Raw genomic sequence first — 21,399 nt, 5'->3', positions numbered from 1 at the left:
CATTAACCTAATTCTGCTCCTGTTGAAGTCAATATGAGTTTGACCAGTGGTTTCAGTGGGAGCAGTGTTAGGCCAGCGCACACATGAATAATATGGTATCTTAACACTCTCACTTGTCTGTGATATCTCATACATGCAACATTGTTCAACTCTGCTTATGGCAGGTCTAGATAAAATGGTAGTTAAAATACTGTTAGTTACATGGGGCCTTTTCTACTCCAGCACTGTAACTAAGCATTGTTAACACTGGTGGGGCAGAATTGGCTGCGAAGTGAGAAACTTTCTGGCAAAAAAACTTCGCATAAAAAAGGCCACATATATCAGATTGCAATCCATGATACCCGCGACAGTGCAAACTTGAACGTCCTCAGTGAACAAGGGAATACGAAAATGACTTGAAAGAGGATGAAGAATCTTGAAAGTAAAAACTCCCTGTTGTTGAAAGCCTCCTTTTGGCCGGTGAGTGTGCCTGTTTTAATCACATTGATCTGTGCTTTAACTCACTATTAAGTTAAACTGATTTTTTCCTGCAGTTTACCATTTATGCTTTGCAGAGCCTGGGTACATGGGATTTGATATCCTAATGGAGATCAACCTTCCCTTGAAACAGTGTGTGCAGAGGGTCACTGTGCTTCTTTCAGTAAGTAAGAAGCATTCGAACGTTGAGTATCCCTTTCAAGTTTTCATGACTCTGCTGGAGTGGGAAAGTGTACAAATGGAACATGTACATCATATTCCAGTCAAATGAAAGATGCACATCATTAAAAGGTCAAGGACTCTTTCTCCTTCTAAAACTGCTTATACAGTGTGCGTGGTCTACTTAGACTAAGTTCTAGGGCAGATACTGTCATTTTTGTTCTGTGTTTGTATAGGGCCTAGTACAGTGGGGTCCTGTCATGACTGAGGCTCTAAGTGCTAATGCAAAGCAAACAAGAAGAAGAAGAGTAGATAAATGTATAGACCGAGCAACTTCAGCTTGAATTATTGATTCTGAAGCCTTGGGCAAGTCTCTTAAATCTCTCCCTCTCTGTTTCCACATCTGTAAAATGGGAGTGATATTCAGTCCTCCCATCACTGCTCTGACATAAGCAATCAGCTCTCAGACGGTTTTTCATCTTCAAAGTGCCGTACAAAATCTGGTTTCTGCTATATGAAAATGCTGCTGAAGCACCGTGCAGAGTCTAATCTTCCTTTTGTTCATGCGCTGACTCCATCCTGAGTTTGTGGTGAGCACATCTTGTGCTAGCAGCAGTGGAATCTTTCTCATAGATGTCCAGAATGAGCTGGGATTGTGACTTATTGCCTTTGTTCGTGTCAAGGCTGCTGTTGCCAACCAGTGCTGTCCGGAAACGGGATAAAATGAGGAAACAATGGTCAGATGTAAACATAGAGACACTTAGTCATGCTAGAAGAGGAGAGAATCAGGCAATTAGTAGCCACGTCCTTTTGTCCCACAGCCAGAATAAGAATGAAAGCTCATTCAGGACTTGTGGTATCTTCCTTGGATAACAGGCCACTTGCTTTTCTTGAGCTTAGTTTTGGCATAGCTCTTCCTGGCACATTCATCTAATCTGTAATCTCCATCTAACCTTGCTTTCATCACACTGCAGACCCTGTTGTTTGTATTGCAGTAGTAGAGATTGAAATCAAGAGGCCCTGTTGTGCTGAGCACTCTATAAACCTGTAAATAAAATTTGGGAGCTCCTACTCTAAGATAATGACAAGGTGAGGTCCTTATGCATGATCAGCGGCAGTCCCAATTTTATTTATGGCCGCCAGAGGGGGTTATTTTACTACCTGCTGTAATAAAACAAACCCAGTTTAAAGGGTGTAGACTAGAAATTAGACACAATGCTAGCATTCTTGTTTGTCTCCTTGCTCCCCCATCTTCTCACCACACCATCTGTTCTTTGCACCTCTTCTCTGTGTCCAACTTTTACCCTAATGTTATGCTTGGATGTTGTGATGTTAGTCCTTTGTTGTTGCTTCTGTAGCAGACAGCGAGTGGCTGTGCATGTGATTTTTGAGGACTTCCTTCTCTCTGGCTGAGCTACTGCATCTTACTGGATGAAGCCAGTTTAAAGTGCTGGGTTTAGTCTGATTCCATCCGGAAGAGTTAACCCTCATCTCGTCAACCTGGTCCTCGGCCTTTAGACTAACCCAAACTCTTTTCTTTGTGATGGGAAGGTAGTGAGGGTCAGAAGGAGAGGAGGGTGGTGTTCCTAGGGCTTGTTGTATTGTTCCTTAGCAACACCCAATGGCTGATCCAGTGCCGTTAATTAGAGGCTCTGCTCATGTCTGCTCCAGCAGTTGCTCGCAGAGCAAATGTTTTAAAATGGGTCTGGCTAGGATGACACAGAACACAGCAGACGGAGCCGTTCCTGGCAAGCTAAGTGCAATGTTAATTATAACATAGTGTGTTCTCACTGCACTGTGAAAGAGCGGGGGTTGAGTACAGAAGCTGAGGAATTATTCCTTACACGTCTAAAGTTTGTGAGGCCTTCCATCCCCTGGGGAAGACTTTGGTTCCAGAATCAGCTACTGCCCATTTACGAAATATTCCAATTATTGAGAGGCAGAGTAAGCTATTGGATAGGGCACAGGACCGGGAATCAGGAGACTTGAATTGTTTTTCTGACTCTGCCATTCACCAGCTGAGAGACCTTGGGCAAATCACTTGACCTCTCTGGGTCTCTTTCCCCTGCAACCCTTTGGCTTGCCTATTTAGTTTGTCAGCTTTTCTGCGCAACGACCATCTCTGTGCTTGTACAGTGCCTCACATAACAGAGCCCTGATCTTGGGCTACCAGGCACAACTGTAATACACATAATATATAATACTCAAGGAGGAACCTGTGGTTTTCTCCCCATCCTTCCATTTATGCCATGATTGTCTATCTCTGCATATGCAACATGTTTCATAATAATCATAAATGGAGCAGACTTCCTCTTTTGCATTTAGCCCCTTTCCTGTAGAAGCAGTATAACTAATCTGCACCATACGCGCTGCAGGGAGATTGTATATTTCCAAGGAGGGATGGGAGAAGCTGCCCAAGGGTTATATGGTGCTCTATGGGAGCAGTGGGTTTTTTATCTTTCTCACGGGGGAAGCAGGAGTGGAGTGTGCTGCAGAGATAGCATGCTCAGGCCTGTGGGTGAGGGGCCTTTCATCCTCAGTCTCTCAGTGATCTCTCTAACATCTGTCCCCCTTATGCCTGGGTCAAGCCAAGTCGTTTTCATAAACACCAAATTCACTCTCTAGTGTTACACGCTAAAGGATGAGACTTCGCTTTCTGAGAGAGAACTTTATTATCCCTTGAGTTCTGGCCTTTCTTAGGCAGCTTCTTACAGGCTCGGTCTTCCCTGCTCTGGACATACAGGTAGGATTCGTAAAACACATACGTGCATTTGCTTATCAATTGCCCGGCTTTTTTTTAAAGGCGCAGTTCCTGTTTCCTACTAAACAAATATTAAAAACTTGCTAGAAAATACATAAGTCTGCAATGTAGAACCATTGCTACAACAACCTTTATTCCAGGGTCCTCAGACAGGCACATATGGACATTTTAAAATAAAAATAAAAGGCAACCTTGTTATACTAGATTCCAAACTGCTTTTCTCACCCACATCCTTTTCTGTTTTTGCTGGAATAGCAGTAGCTGAATGCAATGTGTTTTCTTGGCATGGCTCACTAAGCATGACTTAAAAGGAGGAGATAAGAGCACAGAGCAAAGTGGTACAGATAATTCTGATATTGACATGAAAGAGGTAGGAGCCCTTCCTGTCACTCTGGAGTGGCTCCAGAGGGAACCAGATCCTTTTAGACTGACATGACACTACAGCCTTGGTTTGGGTTTTTTTTAACTTGGGGGTTGTTGGAGGGAGGGAGAAGGCTTGGAATAACCCCCCTCCCAAACACACACACACCAAGAATGGTGAGGAAAAGGGCAACGAAGAAGACATAGCTCTTAGATGGTTTCTCTTACACAAGTTTGTTGATTTCCAGTGTTGCAAACTCTCATAATTCTTTATCACAAGTCTCGTAATATTTGCTTTGTTTCAAGCTCCAGCTTCTGGAGTTATGTGATAAGAGAATCTCAGCTTTCATTTGAAAAAATAAATAAATTTCTAGCCCTAATGTTTCTGGAGGAAAAATTTGAAAACATGTCCCCTAAAGACTCAAAACCCAGAAAGCAAATAAAAGCCCCGCCCCCTACAAATCTATTTTTTGTAAATTGTTCTTATGATTTCAAGGGGCTTGATTCATGATACTTATATGCTCAGGTTTAGCAAGACTCAATTTCTATTGGAAAAAGCTGTATATAGTGAGCTAGTTTCCTCTGGCTATACCTGTGTTGCACCATTGACCTCAATAGGGTCCAATATCTATGGTATTTTCTGGAATAAAAGGTAGAACGATCAAGGATGTGCAAGTTCCAGTCTTAGATTTGTAACTGGTTAATGAGAAGTTGTTGAATAGCATGCTCATTTTCTGCCAGCACTATGTAATAAATCTCCCTAGCATTGGATACATCTGCTGTTCTGTCTCATTATAGACTCCCAAGATAGAAACAAAGGGTGGACTAGATTCTCATCTAGAGCATTAGGGCACTTTTAGAACACTTCCCCAGTGCAAAGCTGTCCTAAATATGGCTTAGCTGACCACAGGAGTATTCCCTTGGCCAAGGGGTGTTCATAAGTGGAGTGGCCCCGGTGTTAGAGCACAAAGGCACCTTTGCACCCCTCAGCTGCAGGGAGCAGTCAGTCCTCCAACATTGCTGAGGATTTTGGCCTCTTATGTGTACTAACCTCCATCTTTTGTTTGTTATTCTGCAGTTGCAGTGCAGAAAACAGTGAGCAGTGCAAACAGCCCCAGCCCTAGCTTGTAGCTACTTAGCAGAGTAGGAACCTCTTCTAAGGAGCAGAGGGAAGAGCCTGACGTGTGTAGAATGCTCTACTTTCTACCTCCCACCAACATGGTTCCTGACCAGGTTAAACATAGACCATGATGAGTCAAAGAACTACAGCTAGGGAACATGACTTACAGCAAGAACTGTTTGCTGTCAGCTGAAGAGGGTCAGACTCACTCTCTCACACCCTTGATGGAAACACAGTCCCTAAAATCAGGGATTCTACAGTGCTAATATTGGCTGTAAACTAAGCTTTCACTGATTTGAATAAATATCAGTGGAAAAATAATGACCCCCACAAGTTGGATGGGGTATCTTTTATTGGACCAACTTCTATCTCTTTCACCAACAGAAGTAATTTTTTATTGGACTTCTCACCTATCTTGTCTCCAGTTGCCTAGGACCCAGCCAGCTGTAACAACAGTAATGAAGAATAATTTCTGGCACCAGGCATGTGCCATTGCATGTACTAATTGGGAGTATGGAAATAATTTGATACCAAGATACAGCCTGCCTCTTTTGCCCTATACTATACAGTTCTATGCATGCCATGACTTTTATACTTCTGCCTGCAGGCCCTGAGATGCAATATGGAGAACAAAGTTTGGACAAATAATAATCCAAACTTTGCAGTCATTGACAAGGATGACTTTGACAGTCCGCAGCATCCTCTGCATTACGTTTGAAGCGCCGTCACATAAATAAAATACATAGCAAACCTTTTTTTTTTCTCCTTTTTGATGACTCACACATTTATCATTTATAAACAAGCTCCTCCGATTCCCTTGTGTCCCCCTCATCCCCACTAAAAAATAGAACGGAGTGCTGGAAGCTTCTGCTTGATGTAACAACTTTCAGAATATTGAGCTGCAAAATAAGACATCCAGTTTTACTCATGGGCTCCTCTGTGTCTTCTGTATTTCTAATGAGTTGATTTGGTTACTAATCCTCTGAAATGGAAAAATTCAGATATGCTAAACCCTCTGGAGAGGAAACCTAGATAAAATAACTCTGCGGTGGCGTATGCATATTCATCATATCCAAGGACTGCAAAATAATAAGTTGTATAGCATGTGTCATCTGATAGCTAATTAAACATCTGTGTGTGTGGGGGGGTGAAGGTGTATCTCTAAGGATCATGTTACCCACCCCTAAAATGCAGCCAGCTCTGAGGTGGAGCTTAAGCGATGCTTAGCAGTGCCTTCCATGGTATGCAACACTTGAGAGTGTGGACTAAAGATGATGATGAAACTGCAGTTGGCTTCCTTGAGGTAAAAAGAGTGCAGTTCTGTGCCTTTAGGGCACATTTGGTTATGGTGTTAGCACCCTTATTTTTATGAAAAAGGTGATGGGCTCCAATGGGCTATATTTTGCAGAAGGCCAGGTGGACATGTAACGATGTGCGTACCTCACTGGGCAGACAGTTACCGTGATTGCACGTGCAGATTGGGGATCTGTTTGTGCAGATCAGGCAGGCAACTGCACCTGGGCCTTTGTTGATAGCTTGGTCCTTAATGACCAAAAGTGTGAGGAACTCAGCTTTACACCTCATCAGAAAGAAGCACTTCCCAAAAGACCGTGGCTTTTACCAGGGTCATCCTGAGAGCAGGAGTGGCTAGGATACCTGTACTGGGTGTAGCAGCGCCTCCATCAGGCATCAAGCTTCCCAGCCATCAGGGCGCCCTTGTGCTGAGCTGCTGCATAATGGTGCCCCTTTGGTCCCTGCAGGAACTGCATGGTTAGAGACATTGGTGAAGAAAGAGTGTAAGTAATTCCTCTTCCTTGTTTTTCGTGGGGTTATGTTAATGTTTAGTTTAGATGCATATGGCACTTTACGCAAGGCTATTTGGAGAAGCAATAAACCTTTCCTCTTGTACAATCTTTTAAAAACCTGTTGACAAGTGTCACAGTACCTTAAACGGTTACCATAGCAGCAAAACAGTCTCTTTCTGCTTTAGAGCTTTGCTCTAACTATTTTCCATCTTTAATTTGTTTGTTCTGGAAGAAGTTCAAAATCTGATGGGTAAAATATCAGCAATATCCCAATGCCATAAACCGTGGAGGGAAGAATAATGTACCTAAGAGCAAAAGCAAGTGGGACCGTCGGGCCGCTCTATACTACCACAATAGGAGGGCATGGTTACGGTATGGATCAGAGCTGTCTTGTAAAGGAGAGCTACCTGTGTGAGAGTGTAGCCTGGCTACAGGGTGATGGGGACTGTAACTTCTAACCGCGGGCTGAGCAGGTCCCCTGGCTTGCTTATCGTTGTGGTAGTGTGCACAGAGCCTTAGGCCATGCTTGTGAGTGACTTAGGTCAGAACCATAAAGCAAGCTGCACTGTGGTTTCCACTAGTAACAGCAGTGCAGGGTGCACTTTGGTCGTGGGGAGGGTGGGGAGTCAATTAGCTATTAATAATTGCTTGGCAAAATAAAAACTGAAGCCACTGGGTAGGGCCAATGATCTGGCACAGGATGACGGAGCCAGATCAGCTGCCCGTAAAATGGAAGTCACTGGACAATGGGCGCTGTCCCTCTTGATGAGCTTTGTCTTTAAGCCAGTGCCTCATTACATTACACTCACCTTCCCTTGTGCTCAGCCTAAAGTAGGAGCTAGATCTGAGGAAGATCTGTGAGAGGGGTCCCAAGCTGTCAACACCCAATGTTCTGTTACAAGGAATGGAGCTGCAGCTCTGGGTAACAGCAAACCCAGCCCTTCCCTGAGGGCACGAGATCAAAGTCCCTCACCAGCCCTAAATACACACAGGCGACTGACTTGAAACATCATGCTATTGCCATCAACAATAGAAGTGTGAAAATGCCCCTACTAAAGGTATCCCAAGGCACTGGTGAGGGTTTTCTGCTTTTCTCAGAACCTGCTCAAGCATACAAGGAGAGTCTGTGTTTCCCTGGGTTTAGGAGGCAGCATGGTCATTGGGACACAGGTTAGGCCAGGATGCACTCTGTGTGTGTGTAAAAATGTAAATATATAAAGGGCCTTTCTGATGCAAACAGTCCATCATTGCTCTTATTTGCCTGGCCAGACTGCACCCACTGTTTGACTTGGACGGGAGCAGTGTAACCACTCCAGATTTATTCAGCCAACTGGATACACTTCTCCTGCTCCTTCATTAGCATAAAGGGAATCACCATTTCCTATTGGTCAGACAAAGATCAGCGTAGGACCAGGTTGTGTAGTAAAAGGTTTCATTTACCTTGAGGCTACTGTCCCTTCTTCCATGGCTCCCTGCTGGCAGGGTAGGAGGATCCCCACCACCTCCTTTGTTGCTCCCCCTGCTCAGTGTAACTAAGGGAAAGTGGCTTTAGGTGAACCAGCCAAGAGCAGATGAACTAAATTTAAATTCTGCCCACACCCTGTATGCTGCTGGGCCAGGCTCCTGAGGCTCCAAAAGCTGTAGTAAACCAAGGAAGAACTTCTCTGGTGCAAGTGTGATAGTCACCAGCCTGGCTAGTGCCCCGAGGACTGAGCGAGGCACTTCTAGACCTAGCAGCATGATTCTCTTCAGCTGAACTAAATTCCAAGCCTCTATAATGGGGGCGGGGACTGTAGCAGACCCATAGCCTCTGTGGCTTGAGTACAGAAGGGGACAAATATCACACAGGGAACAGAAAATTACACGGATACGGTGTAGGAAGGCCATAGGCTGCCTTATGCAGGCTGTCTTGGTTCAGGTGTCACATTAGGGGAAGGAGAGGAGATCCCATATTGTATATAGGGATTCTCACTTGCTGTGAGCACAGAGCTGATTGGTGGGTTGGGGTAGAAAACCATGTAAATTAGAGCAGTTCTGTTTTATGCCAGGTGCCACAGGAGCCCCAGCGGGATTAGCCCAAAATAAGGAGGGCCAAAAGGTAGAATAAAGCCACCTTGTAGGGTCTGCCTGGGCTGTGGCTGTGTGTACAACACCCGCTGACAGTGGATGAAAATTGCAGGGGGGATCAGGGAAGCACTGTGTGCTGGCCCCACAGCTCCCATTGGCCAGGAACAATGGCCAATGGGAGCTGTGGGGGTGGTGCCTGTGGGCACAGGCAGCAAGCAGAGCCCCCTGACCCCTCCGCCTAGGGGCCGCAGGGACATGCTGGCTGCTTCCAGGAGCAGCGCAGAGCCAGGACAAGCAGGGAGCCTGCCTTAGTCTCACTTCACCACTGACTGGGAGCTGCCTAAGGTAAGCACTGCCCAGCAGGAGCCTGCACCCCAAGCCCCCTCCTGCACCCCGAGCCGACACCCCCAGATGGAGTCCTCACCCCGTCCTGCATCCCAATCCCCTGTCCCAGCCCAGTGCAAGTGAGTGAGGGTGGGGGAAAGCAAGCTACGGAGGGAGGCGGGCAGGGGCATGGCCTTGGAGAAGGAGAGGGGTAAGGGTGTTCGGTTTTGTGAAATTAAGAAGTTGGCAACCCAACTCTGCAGATCAGGGCCCAAGTGCTCACCTCTCTTGCAAAGGTCTGCAGTTGCATTAGAGTCAAAGATACAAAAGCCCCAGTGGGTTTGCACTGTCTTCAGTCTCTCAGCTGCCTCTGTGGACTGGATGAAGCCATTGGTTGTTAAGCAATTGGGTATACAAGAGAATAAAGGCGCTCGGTGTTGTTATCCTCCTCATGTTCTGCGAATGTTGGAGGCTACTGGAAAAAGAAAGCAACCTGTTTATTGTAACGTTAATTTTAAATAGAGGAGTGGACTCTCTTGGAGATAAAGGGAGTAAGTTCTGATGGCTCTGGTGGATTCTCGTTCTCTTTGAACCTCTCACCATGTATACAATGCATTGTGGTAGTCAAACTGGATTATTTAGATACAATTGGTTGTGCAATATGACAGCAAAACTGGGGCTGCTTAGATGCAGGCAGTCAGTTGTAACAAAGGGAGAGGAGAATTCTCTCAATAGAACTGTGCTGAAGCCGCACTTGGAATGCTGGATTCCTGGGCACCTCAGTATCGGAAGGGAGATGTTCGGTGAAGAACCACCACAACAGGGTCTAGGGGGATTAATATGAGGGGTAAGGTTAACATAAACAGGGATAATAGCATGACTCTTGCTAGAGCTAGTGGGGGAATGTGACAACTATCTACAGATGTCTGAAGAGTGTGAATGCCAAGCAAGAAGCAGCATTAACTGGTGGCATGAGAAGGAGCTGAGCAGAAGTTATGCAAACTAAATGAAGAATCTAGGCTAAAATATATCCCTGGGGTAACTCTACTCAAACCAGTATAGTTATACCAAGGATTAATTTGGCCTGATATCACCCAGGAATCTCCTGAGCAGGAGATCTGTGAACTGTGGAACAGTTTCCAAAGAGAAGTGGTAGAAACTGCATGGCTGGGGACATCTTAGATTCGGCTACACAGAACACCAGAGAAGAGTTTGATGGGAACAAGCCCAAGAGAGTGGACTAGGGCCCAGGTCTTCAAAGGTATTTAGGCACTCAGCTCCCATTGAAATCAATGGTAGTTAGGCTTCTAAGCACCTTGAGCATCTGGTCCTAGAGGATCCAATAGGACTTTTCTCTTTCCAACTTCTTGGGTCTTATGGCCTCATCATGTATGATCAGCCATCCCTGCTGGCTATCCCACTCCTGAAGTCTCCATATTTTGCTTGCTTGGTCTGTCATCAAGAAATCAATTAAATATATAAATACATGTTTATTATTTATTAATAAATCAATGGCTTGTGTTTATGAATGACTGGGAAGTACTTTTTTGGCTCATTTCAATAGCTTTCTGTGGGGGTTCTTAAGTTATCAAAGACAGCATAAACCAACTGCCGGTACCCAGGGGTGAATGGTATACAGCTGCTTAGCCTGGCCTCAACTGAGGAGCTTTCACCAAGTTCAATTCTTGCAGTGAAGAACTGAATTGAAGTTAGCATTGAGGTCAGAGCCTATCTTGATAAGTAGTGGGACTAGTCTAAGATAGCAAGAGTGGCTCCTTTGGTCAGATTTCCTCCCTTCCTCCCGGTCACATTCTTCTAGAAATCAGATGTAATCATGATTTTGAGATTTGGCACATGAGGGAGATGGATCTGGTGGTGGTCTGGTCCAGAACTATCACACAGGCCTGAGCTGCAAACTTCAGCCTGTAGCGAAACAGCGCAAAGGGTGAGGTTGAGTTTAATGACCTAGTTCAGACAGATGGCTGTATTCTCCATCAAAGAAGAACACTCAATCATCAATGTCACAAAGCTAGTGCTCTGGTGGGGATATTAGCTACCCAGTTCCTGTATGGTGAACTGCTGCCTAAGCTGATCTAATTAAATCTGGCATCTGGTTTATTAGTACTTCAGCTTTATTAGGCTTCTAATTGAAGCAAAAAGACTCCCTAGCTGACGTGGCTCACTCCCTGTCCTATCCTCCCTGCGTTTTCTTTTGCAAGATTTTGTTTCTCAGATCAGTCTCTCGTTTTTTGCTTGTTTCTGCCAGCCAATATTTTTCACTCCTGATTGAGAGGAAGGGAATATAATTGCATGTACATCCAACATCAACAACAACTTTAATTAACTACTTCCTGGTTCGTCTTGTGCTGACCTTTGCAGACTGAATAGCATTGCTTCTGTGTCTGCCCAAACCTTGGGAAAAGATGTTGGTAGTGATGGGAAAGGCCAGCAGCAGCTGAGGTGGTATCCCTCTCTGGGAGTAGAGTTAAAGGGCAAAAACAGGCGGCACAGCATAGGCAAATATCACGGCATGGGCAGTGACAGACCCAAGTGTGCTTACTTTTCTTGCCAATTAGACCCCCATCTTACACATGCTTAACTTTAATAAGACTTCTCATGTGCACAAAATTAAGCATGAGTGTTAAGTCTTTGCAAAATCAGTGCCTTAGTTACTAAGGCCTGCAAATGAAGAGATCACCAAGTTTAGTATTTGAATGGGCAAAGTGTTACTGCAGTTCTTTGTTATAAAGGCAAGTGGTGCCTGTTTATATAAGGAAAGGCTTTATGAACTTTGATTTTGGACTCAGGGGATTTGATTCTAGGCTCGTGACTTTGATTTTAGGCTACTGAGCTGCATTCAGAACTACACAGTTCTATCTAGGATAGGAGGAGGATTGCATTTGCTAAAATAGATATAGGACCAAGTCAAAGGGGGTCACACCTGGGTATCTCAAGGCTGACTTTGGCTCTAAGGGTAAGCTCCAGGCCCCCGTATGGATTTAATAGAAGGCATGGAAATAGAAATTGCTGCAGTCTATTATTTTTTTCATCACCGTTACTTGTAGTAGAACAATTGGAAATCAATGAGTTCCACGGCCTGACTCAAAACCTCCATATTGATTTGAGAGCTGGCCGAGGAAGAGGAACAGCAATGGATTTTTGGATACAAGGTCTATATTTAGATCTTCTATGACCATCTCTATGTAACCATGATGCTATTGACACATGGTTCTGTCATTTCTGGCTATATTCCTGTACACCTTCCAATAAAAATACAGGTTTAAGAGTAACAGCCGTGTTAGTCTGTATTCGCAAAAAGAAAAGGAGTACTTGTGGCACCTTAGAGACTAACCAATTTATTTGAGCATGAGCTTTCGTGAGCTACAGCTCACTTCATCGGATGCATACCGTGGAAACTGCAGCAGATATTATATACACACAGAGATCATGAAACAATACCTCTTCCCACCCCACTGTCCTGCTGGTAATAGCTTATCTAAAGTGATCATCAAGTTGGGCCATTTCCAGCACAAATCCAGGTTTTCTCACCCTCCACCCCCCTACACACAAACTCACTCTCCTGCTGGTAATAGCCCATCCAAAGTGACAACTCTCTTCACAATGTGCATGATAATCAAGGTGGGCCATTTCCTGCACAAATCCAGGTTCTCTCACCCCCCCACCCCCATACACACACAAACTCACTCTCCTGCTGGTAATAGCTCATCCAAAGTGACCACTCTCCCTACAAGGTGGGCCATGTCCAGCACAAATCCAGGCTCTCTCACCCCCTCCTTCCCCCCCCCCCGGGGACACACCCCCATACACACACAAACTCACTCTCCTGCTGGCAATAGCTCATCCAAACTGACCACTCTCCAAGTTTAAATCCAAGTTTAACCAGAACGTCTGGGGGGCGGGGTAGGAAAAAACAAGAGGAAATAGGCTACCTTGCATAATGACTTAGCCACTCCCAGTCTCTATTTAAGCCTAAATTAATAGTGTCCAATTTGCAAATGAATTCCAATTCAGCAGTTTCTCGCTGGAGTCTGGATTTGAAGTTTTTTTGTTTTAAGATAGCGACCTTCATGTCTGTGATTGCGTGACCAGAGAGATTGAAGTGTTTTCCGACTGGTTTATGAATGTTATAATTCTTGACATCTGATTTGTGTCCATTTATTCTTTTACGTAGAGACTGTCCAGTTTGACCAATGTACATGGCAGAGGGGCATTGCTGGCACATGATGGCATATATCACATTGGTGGATGTGCAGGTGAACGAGCCTCTGATAGTGTGGCTGATGTGATTAGGCCCTGTGATGGTGTCCCCTGAATAGATATGTGGGCACAGTTGGCAACGGGCTTTGTTGCAAGGATAAGTTCCTGGGTTAGTGGTTCTGTTGTGTGGTATGTGGTTGTTGGTGAGTATTTGCTTCAGGTTGCGGGGCTGTCTGTAGGCAAGGACTGGCCTGTCTCCCAAGATTTGTGAGAGTGTTGGGTCATCCTTCAGGATAGGTTGTAGATCCTTAATAATGCGTTGGAGGGGTTTTAGTTGGGGGCTGAAGGTGACGGCTAGTGGCGTTCTGTTATTTTCTTTGTTAGGCCTGTCCTGTAGTAGGTAACTTCTGGGAACTCTTCTGGCTCTATCAGTCTGTTTCTTCACTTCCGCAGGTGGGTATTGTAGTTGTAAGAAAGCTTGACAGAGATCTTGTAGGTGTTTGTCTCTGTCTGAGGGGTTCAAGCAAATGCGGTTGTATCGCAGAGCTTGGCTGTAGACGATGGATCGTGTGGTGTGGTCAGGGTGAAAGCTGGAGGCATGTAGGTAGGAATAGCGGTCAGTAAGTTTCCGGTATAGGGTGGTGTTTATGTGACCATTGTTTATTAGCACTGCAGTGTCCAGGAAGTGGATCTCTTGTGTGGACTGGACCAGGCTGAGGTTGATGGTGGGATGGAAGTTGTTGAAATCATGGTGGAATTCCTCAAGGGCTTCTTTTCCATGGGTCCAGATGATGAAGATGTCATCAATATAGCGCAAGTAGAGTAGGGGCTTTAGGGGACGAGAGCTGAGGAAGCGTTGTTCTAAATCAGCCATAAAAATGTTGGCATACTGTGGGGCCATGCGGGTACCCATAGCAGTGCCGCTGATCTGAAGGTATACATTGTCCCCAAATGTAAAATAGTTATGGGTAAGGACAAAGTCACAAAGTTCAGCCATCAGGTTAGCCGTGACATTATCGGGGATAGTGTTCTTCACGGCTTGTAGTCCATCTTTATGTGGAATGTTGGTGTAGAGGGCTTCTACCTCCATAGTGGCCAGGAGGGTGTTATCAGGAAGATCACCGATGGATTGAAGTTTCCTCAGGAAGTCAGTGGTGTCTCGAAGGTAACTGGGAGTGCTGGTAGCGTAGGGCCTGAGGAGGGAGTCTAAAAATACAAACGGCTGAATCAACAATGAAACCACATGGTTACCATAAAATCCCGTGCTACCATTACAGCATGGGAGTCAGCTGAGTGGTGTGTGAGGTGTCTATTGCTCTGGCATTTCAGTGGTTCAGAGTTCAGGTCCTCCACTCCCAGGCTGGCTGGCACTGGAATCAATAGGGGAGACCAGGTGCCCAGCGACTAGGTCAAAGAAGCACCTCAGGTTCCCTCTAACTTGCCGGAGGAATGGCACTGACAAGTTCCAGGGGGAATGTTGCGACCTAAGAACTGTAGTAAGTTGGGGTAGACATTGCTGGCTGGAGGCTTTGCGTGTCTACTGGAGTCACGCTGCAGATCAGCCTTCAGGCTACCAACAAAACCCCTGTTATGGGAGGTGCCAGATGTACGTACAGCCAGGTGCACACAGTTACAAAGGCAGAGATGCCTTGTCAGGCTGCCTCTGATCAGAGCAGTCAGTGACACAGCATGTTGACTTCTAAGCCTAGACCCAAATTACCACAGTGCCTCAGAAATCACTGTGACAATCTCAACACACCAAGCCCTCCTGGATGGGGAGCTAGAAGGTTAGTGAAATATAGGGCCTTTAATGGTACATTTACATAGAAACTTTCATGCCAAAGGATCCCTAAAGTGCTTCATAAATTGTAAATACAACACAGAAATGCAGCAACCTCTGGTGCACGGCATGTCAGTGAGGGAGGCTCAGGTGTGGGAGAGAAAATATGGGCCAAAGACACAAGGATCATGGGATCTTTCATGTCCCCAGAGAACAAACTGGGCCTCCCACGGAGGAGGCAGATCTCATCCTCTCTACTTCAGGAGAAAAAAATTCAAAGACGAAAAACAAGTGGGAACTGAGCAGTTCCGAACGCTCTGTCGACGGTCCTTCACTTGTTACAGTGCACCTCGGGCTTGGAGCCCATGCGGTTTGGCATAGTCTGAAATTGATGGAGACCTTTGCAATACCTACAGCAGTTCTAACAGAGAATGGGTCAAGCATGGAGGTGGAGTGGTCTCTGAGGGATGTCTGGGCTGAAATCATGGAGAAATTCCAGCTCAGGTAGCCTTACCTGAACTAGTTTGAATCTAGCTAGTTCAGGTCCCAGAGCAGTGTTTCAGCAGGGCTAGCTCACGCCGAAGTGCACGCTGCCACGGTTTCATTGTTCCAGGGCCAGAGCTAGATTAAAGCTAGCTCGGGTATGTCTACTCGACCTGCAGTCGCACCCTGTGACTGCAGTGTAGATGTGCCCAGAGCGTCTTCAGCCTCGTCTTCAGTAGGAAAAAATGGGGTGTTCTTACCTCATCTTAGCTCATGTGTGGTAACAAACGTGAGGTAAAATCACAGGCTGTTGTAGGTTTAACATGAGTGAGCAGGTCGTGGTAAACCCTAGACTGCCCTTGGAGTCTTTGCCTCCACCTCAGACATATGAAAACTACACTCTGCCTTGTCTTCACTAGGATTATACCTCACGTTAGTTACCAAGTGCGAGCTACCGTGAGGTAAGACCACACCTTGTTTCCTAGTCAAGGGACACCCTTTCAGGCAGATCTTTCCCTGTCCTGTTTGCGTGGCTTGCCTGTGTGTGTTAATACACAGCTCCAGGCTCTGCCCCACTAAGCCTTTGGAAAGCAGCTTCAGTATTTCACGTGAGAGTCAACTGACTTCATCCCCTGCCGGCGGCAGAGTGCAAAGGCCCTGCTGGCATCTGGAGTTATTAGAGTTCGCATTCCTTTTTAATTCTCAGGCTGGGACCTCTAATTGTCATGGTGTGTATGCTGGGCACAAAGTACCCACTGCATGGTGCCCAGTCCCTGGGACCGTAGGGCTTGTTCTGGCAGGGGAAGCCTGTGTGTGTAGGTAAGGGCCTTCCACCACTCCTGTGCAGCGCTTAGGGAATGCAGGTACCAGTGGCTTTCAGGAGCTGCTTCTCTGGAAGACTACAGGTGGATGACTCCACCCCGCTCTGCTCTAGCAGTGGTGAGGATCCCCCTGGGCACGAACCCTGATGGGAGAGGGAAGACCAGGTCAAAGGAGACCCCCTACCGATCACAAGGTGTTTAGTTGCTGTTGTCACTAACCCCAAACTGTGTAACCCCGTGAATTACCCTTGTGCAGGGCCCACCTCTGATTTTACTCAGCTTGTTCCAGCTCCTTAATGAGCAGTTTCCCCCTGTTTTCAGAGGAGAGACACACTCCACAGCCTATTTAAAACCACACCTTCTTCCTCAACCTTAGAGTTGTTCATTAAAGCAGCTGCAGGCCAAGGGCTAGGGCTCTGAGCCTCTTGGAGCAGCCAGCCGGCTTTCCCCAGGTAGAACACAAGGGTTCTTTCATCCCAAGGCGGTTTGCAGGGAGAAAGGGAGGAACCCAAAGTAAGGATCAGATTGCAGCAGGCTCCACCTCTAAATGACATGCTCCAGGAGAAAAACATTAAGTACCTGCACCTACCTGTTACACAGCCAGGATTGAGCATAGTCAAGGGGGAGAGGGGAGGAAATCATCCTTTGGAAACAGCCCCCGGAGTGCTCCTGAATTTCCTGTCTCCCATCTTTTTCCAGAGACGCTGCAAACAGCCTATATCAGGTGCTTTAGCTCTGCTAAGGAGGAGTGGAACTGGGCAGTGCTAATCAGTTGACTCTGGCAGTCACACATACTGCAAACAGAAAGGCAGGAAAGTAAATGGGACGTCAGCTGTAGCTGTCAAAGAGCTCCCTGAATGGTCCTCTGGAGCTGGGAGGCAGCTGTTTGCACACACATGCTCGCACGCCAAGCACCGTTAAGTTCTTACTACCTCTGGTGTGTGCCTGAGCCAGGATGGAGAGTATTAGCAACAGCCTGAAGAGTAAAGCAACCGAGAGACATCACAGGGCAGAGGTGATGATTGCAGGAGAGCAGCTGAGGTATGGGGGGCTCAGACCTGGGGGTGGGGGGAGCTTTTGCTGTCACCTTCTGCTCAACTCTGGCCTGATGTGCCTATGTAAATGAGTGGTTGTAATTATTAATCAGGCAGCGAATGGAGTTTGTAGGGGGGTTGGGAGGGAGAAGAGAGAATCAAGGATAGAAAGACGCTGAAATAAGAGGCTAAAAGAGCTATTAGTGGACTTGTGGCTACAAACTGTCTAGCATAGCCCCCCAGTTCTTGTGGGTTCAGAGCACTATTTCTGTGCAGAGCTTTTCTTCCTTCTGGGGTTTCCAAGTGATCAAAATCTGTCTCTTCTAAGGTATTTCCTGCCCCCTGCCCCCATTTCCTGACTTGTCTTTTATAAAAATCAGTTTCTTTTTAGTAATCACCCCTGGATTTTTAGCATGGGCTGTTACTGTCCTCTGCTCCCAAACTTCCTAAGTGAAGGGAAAAACTTCCCTCATTAAATAAAACAGCCAGTTCCTGGGACATGGGCACCGGGGAAGGAAGAAGACTTCAGCTTCCTCTTCATTGTTTAGTCGTCGTTTGCTTTTCAAACATTAGCCCTTGTTTTGCTCAATACTCCTTGGAGAGAAGGACACCTTGTCAACCTCGGAGTCTGAGTTGTGACATTGAGCTGCTAACACAAGGTCTCTGGTCTTCCGTACATATTTCTAGCTGATCATTTTAGTTGCTGCATCTCTGATCTGGGCTGGAAGAGTTTCAGCGAGTTTTGAGAACGGGTAAAATTTTCAAAAGTGCCAAAGTTCCATTTCCAAAAACAATTTAGGTGGCAAAGTGCCCAAGTCTCTTCTGAAAACAGGGTGCAGGTGTACCCTGCAAAGAGTAACTGGGCTGGTGAGAGCCAGGGTGAGACCTTCTGCTTGTGGGCTGGTTACTGGCGTTAGGGATCTGAGTCATAGCTACAGAGCACAAAGTCCCTCATGGTTACAAGGCAGGGGGTGGCAGAACCCCTTACTGGTCTGTGTGGTCTCCAAAACATCAGCATAGGCTCCTCAGTGGCTTTACCCACTGTGTCAAACTGCTCCAATTCTGACACCACATTCATTCACATGCAGGGTTATTTATTGTTATATCTCTTAAATGTATCTGTATCTCTTTAGGAATGAGCCAATGCTTTCCTTCCCTGCCTGCAAATGAAGGGGATAATCACTTTACAGGCACCTGTTTTGTTTTGTTTTTAAATGGAAAAATCCCTGCTCATCTCTCTCCCTCCAGGAGCACAGGCTGTTTGTTAAGCTCCATGATTTTTATCTGGGCAGAGAGTAGAAAACTTGCCGTCCTTAAGCAACGTGAAGCATCCAGAACTCATGTCACTAGCTAATTTTAGGATCTGTGAGTTGGATCAGGAAAGAAAGCACCCTACTCCAGTGGGTCCTTGGAATGTCAGCCTTATCCTTGTTATTTATTTGTATTATGCTAAGAGCCTACAATGCCCAGCATGGCATCAGGGCCCGTTGTGCCAGGCACTAGACCCTCAGTAACAAAACAAAAAAACCAAACCAAAACAAAAAAGACAACACGTGCCCCAAAGAGCTTGCAGTCAAAGTATATGAAGAAAGACAATGAGGGTCAACCACTTCTCCTGGTTATTGTATGCCCCACATACCTCACCTTGCCTTATCGCTAGATACCACCTTCTTAGCCCTGGGAGTTGCCAAGTAGCTGGAAGAATTGCTGTTTACGGCCCCTTCCCTCCCTAAGCCAAAGCTTGCTGTGTTTGCAATACTTTGAGTCCAAGTGGTGAGGGACCAAGTCTTGGAAACTGAACCCAGGTCTGCGATAGTGAGAAGCAAAGCAGCAGCTGGACTGTTTACTGAATTGCATCATTTCAATTGCTCACCACAAGAAATGTGACCTTTAAGGAATGGCCCATCCCCTGGGCAGTGCAGGATTGTTCTCGACAGGATATTTTTCTAGTGCTTTGCCCAGCCTTGTTGTAAACATCCCAAGTAATGGGATGTTTTAAACAAGCACCATGCCCTGTGCCACTTGAGGATCAAAAACATTGGCCTCAAATATTCAGGAAGGTACTATGGGCATCAAACTTGCAACCATATCTGTACAAGGTAAAAGGGGGCATCTGCCTGGATCTACTTGCAGGATCAGTATCTAATGTATCCTGGGAATTCAGCCTGGTGGTATCTGGGCCCTCTCCAGGGATGTTCATGATATGGGCCATGGATTTACTGCAGCTTGCGACTAACCTCCCATGAACAGAGTTCCTACTCTATTATGCTAACTGGTCCATCGGATCTTTCTAGCTCTTAGCAGCAAGGAAGAGAACTTGGGCCAAATGTGTGACAATCCGTACCATCAAGCCACCCATCTTGTACCACTCTTTGCTCGATAAGTTCGCTCTCCGTTGACAGCCTGAATGCGCTCAGGGAACGAGCCTTTAGAATAGAAAGGATGCCAAGAAATCTAGAGCTTTGCTGGTGTGAGTGGGTCCCATGGAGCTCTTTAGGGTGTGCTTATTGCGGCATCAGTTCATCCTGAACAGGATTTGTCTGGGTTGGCTTGGTGTGTGTGAGGTGAGCGTGATCGACGGTGGCTGTCTCTGTGAGGGGAATAATGCATGAGGGGAATTGGCTGGAGAGCATGTGGGATGGAGCATGTATAAAACAAAGCCACCAGGCGCTGGTGTAAGAGTGAAAGGGAATGAGCTAGGTAGAGGAGTTGAGAGAGATTAGTTTAAACTCGGCAACGTTTTCACCTGCTGTTTGGGATGCAAACATTACATCAGGTCAGAGAAGGTGAGCCCCGCTCCCAGCTGGGGAGCATTTGAAGACTAGGCTTCGTTGCACCTTTGACCCGCTCTTTGCAACAGGCTTGAGTTTCTTGTTGCCTGGAGAACAGCAGATGGATTTAATACAGTTCAGCAGTTCTGACCTGTCAGATTTACTCTCTCCTGTTACATCTATGGACGAATGGAACTGACTGTAGATAACAAGATTCCGAAGCTCGCTCGGTGCTTGTATCGGTGGAAGGGAAGGTGCTGCAGGCGTTGTACGCAAGCAGGGGCTAATACTCTTTCTGCTGCAGTCTGGTTTTTGGGATGCTCTTGAGGAATTCAGAAGCTTCTTCTTTTCTTTTTCTCCTTCCCTCTCATTGAGAACCCTGGCCGACTGCTTCCCTGCTTTGTGCAGCGTGGCAGAAAAGAAGGGGGCAGGAGTGGGGAGCGTGAGAGAGTGTGTGTATGACTGGTGAGTGAAGAGTCCTCCTTCTGGGGTGAGGAGGGAGAGGGAGACTCCACTGTGGATCAGCTGACTCCACCCCCCTCCCCCGCTTTTTTTCTTACTCCCCTCACCCTGCCAGCAGCTAGTCTGTAATCGTCCAGTTGAGACAAGAAGTGAGCAAAATCAAAACACCCAGTGCTGAGGTATGCGAATCTGGCTTAGCATTTTGCACCCAGGGGCCAACTGTGAGTTCCAAACTTGGCATGTGTGTAGCACCCTTTATTACAAGTCACTTATCCTTCCAACGCGCTGTCAGGCAGGTGGCTATAGATGGGGAAACTGAGGCAGAAAGACTGAGTTACTTGCCTGAGGCCATAGCAGAGGGAACTGGATCAGAGCTCTGTATTCTGCTCTCCCACTGAACCGCAGCGACTCCTCCATAAGTGGTGGAAGAGACTACTGTACTTTTAAGAATGAGCTGGGTTCTGACTGGCTGATGGTTTTTTTCTTCTGTGAACCTTGATAACTAAATAAGATTCGTCAGTCCTATTCTATTTTTATATACACTCCCCCGCTCCCTTGCCTCCATATGCCCCACTTCTGGGTTTGGCTGTGCAAATCTTTGCTCTACCTTCAGGGTTGTTTGGCTTCTGACAAGCTCACAATTGCTCTCAGTTTGGATTGGCTGTTGAGATGAGCCTATTTGGTGTCAAAACAGCTTTCCCAGCCAGAAATAGCTGCTTGAGAGATATATAAACAAACTCCACCAGGACTCCTGTTT

General features: G+C 46.3%; 1 protein-coding gene across 2 annotated transcripts in view; it reads left to right on the top strand.

Moving 5' to 3' along the window:
• Positions 1–346: 346 nt before the first annotated feature.
• LOC144273725 (DEP domain-containing mTOR-interacting protein-like) overlaps positions 347–21,399 on the top strand; it is a 59,582-nt gene continuing 38,529 nt past the window's right edge. Inside the window, exon 1 of one of the 2 annotated variants that reach the window (XM_077832412.1) lies at positions 347–459. Coding sequence is in view for 1 of the 2 variants with exons in the window: in XM_077832411.1 (XP_077688537.1) it covers positions 17,331–17,416 (86 nt within the window). In the remaining variant the exon portion in view is untranslated. Of the gene's footprint in view, positions 460–17,191; positions 17,417–21,399 lie in introns of those variants that run through there. The other variant, XM_077832411.1, reaches the window with a different exon arrangement.

This window comes from Eretmochelys imbricata, chromosome 13 (assembly GCF_965152235.1).
Source record: "Eretmochelys imbricata isolate rEreImb1 chromosome 13, rEreImb1.hap1, whole genome shotgun sequence".
Lineage (NCBI taxonomy): Eukaryota > Metazoa > Chordata > Testudines > Cheloniidae > Eretmochelys > Eretmochelys imbricata.
This window is presented reverse-complemented; position numbering and strand designations above follow the sequence as displayed.